We start from the raw sequence: 9,376 nt of genomic DNA, 5'->3' as shown, positions 1-9,376 counted from the left end.
ATAAGGACCCTTGAGTTAGTTACAGGGGTTCTCAGGCTAGGTTCTGTTGGAATTTTGAGTTGGAAGGTGTTTGTTGTGGGGGTTGTCCTGTGCTTTGTTGAACATAGAGTAGCCTCTGTGGCCTCCACCAACTAAATACTCTCCACTCTAGAGTGACAACTAAGATGCCTTCAGGCATTGGCAAATATAGCCCAGGGATGAGGTGGAAGGTGGGGGGGAGGGGAACCACTGAGTTAGGTATTTGAGAACCACTGAGTTAGGTATCAAACCTGAGTAGAACAGATACATAAACTCAAAGGTGGTGCCGGATTTACATCAGAGAGGTATTGGTTAACTTGCAGATTGGAATTGGCTATAACTTTGTCACTATACCCAGGTTCCAGATTTAGTTTCTGGCAACAGATCACTGATTTTACTATATTATTTCAAACTTTAGTTACTGAAGCTTGAGTGGAATGATAATGCTAGGATTTTCTAAAACCATTGATTTTTCTTCTTTTAATTAAAATATTGTCAATTATAATGTGTCAATTTCTGGTGTGCAGCATAATGTCCCAGTCATGCATATACATACACATATTTGTTTTCATAATATTTTTCTTTAAAGGTTATTACAAGATATTAAATATGGTTCCTGTGCTATACATAAGAAATTTGTTTTTATCTATTTTTATGTATATTAGTTAATATTTTCAAATCTCAAACTTCCAAATTTATCCTTCCCCACCACCTCCCCCCAGTAACTGTGAGATTGTGTGAGATTGTTTACTATGTCTCTGAGTCTGTTTCTGTAAAACCGCTGATTTTTGATGGAGCCTCTATGGACAAGGAAGTATAGTAAACAAAGTGATGTTATAAAATGCAACATTCTGCTCATAGTAGTATCTGGATAGCAGTCGTACGCTATTACTTCATCCTGTTTTCTACTCACATGTTGTTCCTGATGAATTATTTTTAAAGTATGACTAAATTATTCATGACACAGGATCACCATTATTTACCCAATTGAGGTTTACCACTAACATTCCAATATGGATTTTCCTTTTGACTAGGGGACTTCAATAAAGCTTCTAAGAATAGAAATATATGCCTAGAATTAAGTAATTCATGTGGGGCACACCATAATGGTGGGGGAGCTGTACAAAGTGATTAAACCTTTAAATCTTAAGGGAATCTTTAATAACAGTAAATTGGATAAAACATTATTTATCATAGTTACATATACAGTTAAATTTTATGTACACCTCTCAGCTAGAATATCTCAAAACATTCAAGCAGATTAAGCTGCCAGACCATAACAAATTTCTCCCACAAGTTATCTGCCTCATGTATTTCATTTAAATAAAAATTAGGTAATACTAGACAACAATAAAAGTACAAAAGCATAAAATTGTACATCATGTAAATTTTATTCTCAAAGAATCAGAAGAATAAATTCCATACCAGAAACCTCTCAGTAATTTTAATCTCTCCTTACTTTTCTTACACTTTCTCTGCATCCCTTCTTTCTGTCGATGAAGGGTATCTTCTATTGCCCGTACTCTGATGTCTTATCCAGTGTCAATTTAAATGACTCGAGTGATGACTTCAAGTACAGTACAATCCTTCCTTTGGGAAGCTACTCCTTTGACTAATACTAAGTGGTTTACTATCGGTATGTTAATTAACTGCTTCACTCAGCATGGGCTATTTATATACAATGTACCCTTCATCCATGAATTGACATATGAGAAACAGTTCATGATGAAATTTGGGAATTTTTTGACATACTAGGTTTTGGTGCCTACATTAAAATGTATGCTTTTCTTTTCTAGCTATGTTTCTTTTAGCACTGAAAGTTGACCACAACTTTTACTATTTTGATGTACAGTTTATCAAGTCAAAATGAGAAAAAGAAAAAAAAAAAAACCTTCTCTCTAAATATACGTTTTAACAAGGAGGCCCAGGTTTCTCTTTGGAAGGCTAGCTACACCAATGAAGAGCAACATTATCATTGATTTTTTTATTTTTAAGAGTTGGAAAAGAGAGTAATCATCATGGAAGCCAGAGAAGGCACAAAAAATTTGGGCAGAAATTATAAAAAGTTTGTTCTTAAAAGTGATTGTTGGAGCAGTGTGAAGAAGAGGCGAGAGCGACCCCTGGACCGACCAAAGCCCGCGCGCCACTGCGTCCCCGCGTCCAGTGTCTACGTCCCACCGCCGTCGCCAGCATGCCCGAGAGAAAGGCTGAAGGGGATGCTAAAGGAGATAAAGCCAAGGTGAAGGATGAACCACAGAGAAGATCGGCAAGGTTATCTGCTAAACCTGCTCCTCCAAAGCCAGAGCCCAAGCCTAAAAAGGCCCCTGCAAAAAAGGGAGAGAAGGTACCCAAAGGGAAAAAGGGGAAAGCTGATGCTGACAAGGATGGGACTAATTCTGCAGAAAATGGAGATGCCAAAACAGACCAGGCACAGAAAGCTGAAGGTGCTGGAGATGCCAAGTGAAGTATGTGCATTTTTGATAACTGTGTACTTCTGGTGACTGTACAGTTTGAAATACTATTTTTTATCAAGTTTTATAAAAATGCAGAATTTTCTTCTACTTTTTTTTTAAGCTATGTTGTTAGCACACAGAACACTTCATTGTTGTTTTTTGGAGAAGGGCACTTGTCGCTAATAGAATGTCTCCAAAGCTGGATTGATTGCTGGGGGAAAAACACCTCTCCTGTCTAGTTTTGAGAGACTTCCTCTTGGTTCCCAGGAAGGAGGGATTCCTTGATGTTGACACACATTAGCTATCTTGGCACACACGCCTTATGGTGTGGAAAAACTAAAATTAGTTTTTATGTCCTCTTCTCCCACTCCTTCAGCATAGACTTGACTCCCTTAAACCCAGAGACCTGTTGGGACTGGATCCCAAAAATTGGTTACCAGTAATGTCGGGCAATCTGGACTTACCGTGTCACCATTGAGATGGCATCCCTCAAAAGAAGCAGCAGTTCCTTTTTTAGATTGTGGATCTTCAGACTGATAATTCTGCCATTTTCATTTCATTTCCTGAAAGTCAGGGTCGGCTTGTGAAAAGTCGTTAAACAACATGCTAAATGTGAAATGTCAACCCGCACTCTAAACTTTCCCTGTTCAGAGCATCACATGAAGACTTCATTGGGTTTTATAGTGGCTTTCTGATTTTGGTAGTCCATTGAAAAAGGGAGTTTGAAAGTTGTTGTATACTGTTAATGATTGTCTGCCCATGTCCTGCCTGAAATACCATGATTGTTTGTGAAAAATATCTTTAATAAAGCTGGATACAGTTTCAAAAAAAAGTGATTGTTTCCTCTGCCTAAGCATATCAATAGGTAGATCCTAAGACCTACATTCACTTCAAAAACCAGCAGAAAAGAGGAAAGAGGTTTAATATTGAAAGCTGATAATGATTTTGATCAATAATCTCAACACGTCCTCAGACCTTCAATCATTCAAGTCAATTCTTCCAATAGTTTCCCCACAAATCACAGGCCTTGCTTATTCTACTTTAGAAACAAGCTTTCTTTTTTTGTTAATTGACGTACAGTCAGTTACAATGTGTCAATTTCTCATGTACAGCACAATGTCCCAGTCATGCATATACATACATATATTTGTTTTCATATTCTTTTTCATTGAGGGTTATTACAAGATATTGAATATAGTTCCCTGTGCTATACAGAAGAAATTTGTTTTTTAATCTATTTTTACATATAGTGGCTAACATTTGCAAATCTGAAACTCCAGAATTATCCCTTTCCAGCCTCTCTCCCCCAGTAACCATAAGATTGTTTACTACGTCTGGAGTCTGTTTCTGTTTTGTAGATGAGTTCATTAGTGTCCTCTCTTTTCCTTTTTTTTTAGGTTCCATATATGAGTGATATCATATGGTATTTTTCTTTCTCTTTCTGGCTTAGAATGACGATCTCTAGGTCCATCCATGTTGCTGCGCTATTTTATTCTTTTTTATGGCTGAGTAATATTCTATTGTATTCTTTTAGGCTTTCTCTTAGAAAGTCTTAACTAGAAATCAATTCCAAATCTTGGTGAGCCCTGCTGTGACAATGAATGCAGAACTACCCAGACAGCCTCAATATTTTTTGTTTACAAATATGAAACTGAGCATATAACATGCATTTTCATAACTACTTTCTATTTAACTCTAAACATTAGATTTAATGATACAAGCCATTCTGATGCATTGTAATATGGCTTATTTTTAAAAACAAAGCACTGAAGAGGGAGTTCATTGTCTTTAATAAAAATTACTGTAGAAAAAACCAACTAAGGTATTTTTCTAAAGGACCAAATTATTAAATCTCAATGTCATCTTAATTTCAAATTTTTGTTGCTACATATATGCCCTTAGATGCTTAAAATTGTGCAACCAGTCTCTGCACTAGACTAGAGAAGGCCATGCCACGTGATAAAAGTAGCGTCTGCTTAAACCAGGGGAAGGTGGGGAGGATTCTGGATCTGAGAAGAGAGACCAACCTGAACCCAAGCTCCTAAAGATGTGAGGAGATGGTCTGGCAGGCTCCACATTGGGTAGCAGGGGTCTCAGTCTGGACTGTGGAGAGAAGACTAACAATAAGAAGAAGAAGCCACTGAGGGACCACCTGCCCATTGGAGCTGAAAGCATGATGACTGTCTTTACATTTGCCTCAATAACTAACATCAGATTAAACCACTGAAGAACCCCTTTGACAACCAGCCTCACATCTCAGCTCCAACCACCTTAAATTCAACTTTGACTAAGATCAATTTAAGCAGCCTTTCTATATGAGGAAAGTAGCACCATACAAATGCAATTTCTGGAAGAAAGGTCAAGGATCTGTCAGTCCACTTCATTACAGACCCAGCCTGGGAAGGAAAATGGTGTGTTAGCAAACGAACTTACACATAATTACACTGGACACTTTTATGCCACCATCAGGCCTTTTGTAAGGCTTTATAAACTGATCTTAATTTTGTTATACTGACCCCTAAAGGCACTTCCTATTGTAAAATAGTCTATTAAGAACTGGTCTATATTTTGGAAAGCAATAATATTAAGTTCATTATGGCTTTTTGCAATCCAGGCACTAATTTAGTTTGTGTAATCCTCTTAAGATTTTAATGGGTAAAAGCTATTTTAAGATTTTTGCAGCGAACTGTGTAGGTATGCTTAGAAAGGTACTTCTCTTTCAGACCTTTTAAAATATATATGAGATATTTAGGTTAAATTGATTCATGTTAAAAATGTAGCACCTCCAGTCAGAAAGCCTTAATAAGACAGACTTCTGTATAAGGTAGTATTATTGCCCAATTTTGGTACCAAAATCTTAACTTTAAAAGCCAAGCATGGCCTATATGTTATAAGTACATAATAACATTATTATTGTCATTACTATTATTATGAAAGCAAGTTATTTTCATTGTGGAAAAATAAGTAAAAACAAATAAAACCAAAGAAAAAAGGTTAAAATCATTATCCTTATAATGGAGCAGGGCTTAATATTTGGGAGAGCCAGAGGGCTGTGGGAAACAGAGACTCACTCTTAAAGGGCACACAGAAACTCTCACATGTTCTGGGGCCCAGGATAGAAGCAGTAATTTGAAAAAAGCCTGGGTCTGATGCACCTGCTGCTCTTGGAGAGCCCCCTAGAGAGGCAGAAGGCAACTGGAGCTCACCCTGGGAACATAGGCACCCACTCAGCCATTTTTGGGAGCTTGGTTCTACTATGTGAACACTGGTGCTGGTGTGCACCATTTTAGAGTCCTCCCTCTAGTTGTAAAACTGTCACTGGTTGTAGATGACATGACACTATACATAAAAAATCCAAAAGATGCCACCAGAAAACTATTAGAGCTCATCACTGAATTTGGTAAAGTTGCAGTATACAAAAATTGTTGAATTTCTATTCATTAACAACAAACTATCAGAAAGAGAAACTAAGAGAAGTAACCCACTGACAATTGCATCAAAAAGAATAAAATACCTAGGAATAAATATAAGGAAGTAAAAGACCTGTATGCTGAAAACTATAAGAAAGTGTTGAAAGAAATTGAATGACACAAACAGATGGAAACTTATACTATGTTCACTGATTAGAAGAAGTAATAATATTAAAATCACCATACTACCAAAGTCAATCTACAGATTCAATACATATTTCACAGAACCTAGGATAAATAATTCTCAAACTTGTATGGAAACACAGAGACCTTGAATAGACAAAACAATCTTGAGAAAGAAGAATAAAACTGGAGATACCATGCTCCCTGATTTTAAACTATACTATAAAGCTATATCAAAACAGTATGGTACTGGCACAAAAATGCCACATGGATCATTAGAACAGAACAGAGAACCCAGGAATGAAACCACACTTATATGGGCAATTAATCTATGACAAAGAAGGCAAAAATATACAATGGGGAAAAGAGAGTAATGTTGGGAAAACTGGAACAGCTATATGCAAAATAATCAAAGTGTACTAACCTCTTACACTATACACACATACAAATTCAAAATGGATTAAAGACTTAAATGTAAGACCTAAAACCACAAACCTTCCAGAAGAAAACAGGTAGTCCACTCTTTGACATCAGTTTTAGTAATATTTTTTGTATGTCTCTTCAGGCAAGGAAAAAAAAGCAAAAATTAAAAAATGGAATGACAAGCTAAAAAGCTTTTGCACAGAATAAAAAAAACTATCAAAAAATGAAAAGGCTATCTACTGAATAGGAGAAGATATTTGCAAATAATATATTGGATAAGGGATTAGTATTTAAAATATAGAAATAACTTATACAACTGTGCATCAGAAAGAAAAACCTGATTATAAAATGGGCAAAGGATCTGAATAGAAAGTTTTCCCTAAGATGACATACAGTTGGCCAACAGACTCATGAAACTATGCTCAACATCACTAACCGTCAGTGAAATGTAAATCAAAATGAGAAATCACCTCACACCTGTCACAATGGCTATTATCATAAAGACAACAAATAACAAGTGTTGGTGAGGATGTGGAGAAAAGGGAACCCTAGTGCACTGTTGGTGGTCATGTAATTTGGTGAGACAAGTGTGGAAAACAGTACAGAGATTCCTCAAAAAATTAAAAATAGAACTATCATATGATCCAGCAATTTCACACCTGGATATTACTCAAAGAAAACAAAAAACACTAATTCAAAAAGATATATACACCACTATATTTATTGCAGTATTATTTAGAATAGCCATGATACGGAAGAAAGCAACATGTCCATCAATAGATGAATGGATGAAAAAGATGTGGTATGTATATACAATGGAATATTATTCAGCCATAAAAAGAATGACATATTGCCATTTGTTGTAAGCCAGATGGACCTAGAGGGTATTATAGTAAGTGAAATAAGTCAGAGAATGACAAATACTGTATGATTTCACTTACATGTGGAATCTAAAAAACAAAACAAATAAACAAACATAACAAAAGCAGTAGAAAAGTGGTGACAAAGATGATGTATAATTACTGTCTTTTTGCTAATTTGTTCTGATATTTACTTCCTACTATTCTATAACTATTAGATCAGAAAACAAAGCAAAAAAAAAATCTTTCAGATGATTGTCTCCAACTCAAAGTAACCTAAAATTGATATCCTTTAGATTTATCAATTCCTCAGCACTTATCATAGAATATATTATCCTAATTTGATAAATATGAATATCCAAATGCAGAATATTTTAATCTTCAAAAATAGAAGGCAGGAATCCTCACTAAAGAAAACCTTTGTATAAAGTGTGACTTTCTAGGGGGCCACACTGTTGATGTTGATGTACTGGGTCTTAAACCCAGCAAATATAGTCTGAATATTAAAAACTTTTTTCCACTAGTTTTTAGGACTGGAAATACTTCACTTTCCTGAAGCTGGTGTACCTGGGTTGTAAGCTGGGATCCCCTGTGATCAGTGAATGTTGGTCAAATCTTTCTGACCATGGCTAAGAGCATCTAATACAATAAACTTGCCCTGATTCCTCGTTTTCATTCCAGTGTTTTATTGGAGGGCTGACTATTATATATTGGTATGGAATGCAGGACCTTCTTATTCTAGTTTCATGTTCTATTACTTTGCCACTCAAAATTTATTCCCTAGTAATGTTACACTCACTGAAGCTCTCCACATGTAGTATGCCTCTGAGCTTTTCCCTCCTTGTTCCGCTCACTCTAACTCTTTCCTGCTGGGCAAGCATCTACAAATCATTCTTGGTTCAAATCACATGCCATTTTGTCCCCTGAACTCATGATTTAAGTTCAGTTCTCTGTGCCACGGTGGTAACCTCTGTTCATCTCTGTCACCTCTGTTAAAACTTACCTCCCACATTATGATTTCACTGTCTATCCCTACGTGTCTTTAAGGCACCCCAAGGGCTGGGACTATCTATCATTGTCTTTATGTCTTATAGTCTAGGGCTATGTTAAATTCTCAAATTCTCAATAAATGTTTGTTGGATTGAACTGAGTCTGGTTTTAAATTCTAGCTCTACTGGTAAAAGTGTAGGAATGACTATTCAACTATATATCATGCATCAAGTTATAAAGCCATCTCAAGTTTCTTCCTGCTCTTAGAGTCACACCTAGGTTACAGAGACCTACCTGAATCATACCTGAATTTTCCACATGCTCTCAGGCTTTGAAAAAATTGATTTATAATTTTCCTGTAGATAAAAAAAAAATCAGTAAGGAATGGGGGCAACCTAAATATTAAATTAAGTTCTGTACCTTTGGCATATATCAGATCTAGCTTACTCTCAATCTTGCCACTGTTCCGCCAAAAATAATTTGGTATTGTGTATAATGGAGGTTATACTCTTTATTATAAATAACCCATATTATTCAAATACTACATAAAATGTGTGGCTTGATTATCATGAATACATAGAGTCTGAAAGTTTGAAGGAATGTTGAAGATAACTAAATCAACAAGATGTCTGGTTCTGAGATCAAATGTGTAATAATGAAGTGGCCATTTTGTGGATGTTGGATGTCTGGTGACAATTTTTTTCTGATCTTTATTGAATTCTTACTATGGTCAGACCCTGTTTTACATGCTTTATATGTATGAATTAATCTAATCTTCTAACAGTTCTATAAGGTGAACACTACTATTATCTACATTTTATAGAAGTGGAGCCCTAGAGAGATTAGGTAAACTCTCCAGGGACACAGAGCTAGTAAGTATTAAATCTATGATTCATATAAACCACCTGCCTCTAGGACCAGAAGTCCTAGTAACTAGTGATGGGTCTCCCCATAAATTTCATTAATACAATATACATCTTTCTGCAACTCTTGTGATAGGAACCCGTTAATTTAACATACATTTATTGTGTCTATCTAT

At 35.9% G+C, this 9,376-nt stretch overlaps 1 protein-coding gene across 1 annotated transcript; it reads left to right on the top strand.

Annotated features, from left to right (window-relative positions):
- Nucleotides 1-2,084: 2,084 nt before the first annotated feature.
- LOC102510484 (non-histone chromosomal protein HMG-17) lies at nt 2,085-2,562 on the top strand. Its single transcript, XM_006190597.3, has one exon. The coding sequence runs from the start codon at nt 2,210-2,212 to the stop codon at nt 2,480-2,482; it is 273 nt and encodes a 90-aa protein (XP_006190659.2). The 5' UTR covers nt 2,085-2,209; the 3' UTR covers nt 2,483-2,562.
- The last annotated feature ends 6,814 nt before the right edge of the window (nt 2,563-9,376 follow it).

The sequence above is a fragment of the Camelus ferus genome, chromosome 14 (assembly GCF_009834535.1).
Source record: "Camelus ferus isolate YT-003-E chromosome 14, BCGSAC_Cfer_1.0, whole genome shotgun sequence".
In the NCBI taxonomy this organism is placed as follows: Eukaryota; Metazoa; Chordata; class Mammalia; order Artiodactyla; family Camelidae; genus Camelus; species Camelus ferus.
Note: the sequence above shows the minus strand (reverse complement) of the source record. Positions and strands in the feature narration are given on the sequence as shown.

Excerpts from the sequence above, each read along its gene's own strand:
- LOC102510484 (XM_006190597.3), top strand. The coding sequence starts at position 2,210 with ATGCCCGAGAGAAAGGCTGAAGGGGATGCTAAAGGAGATAAAGCCAAG.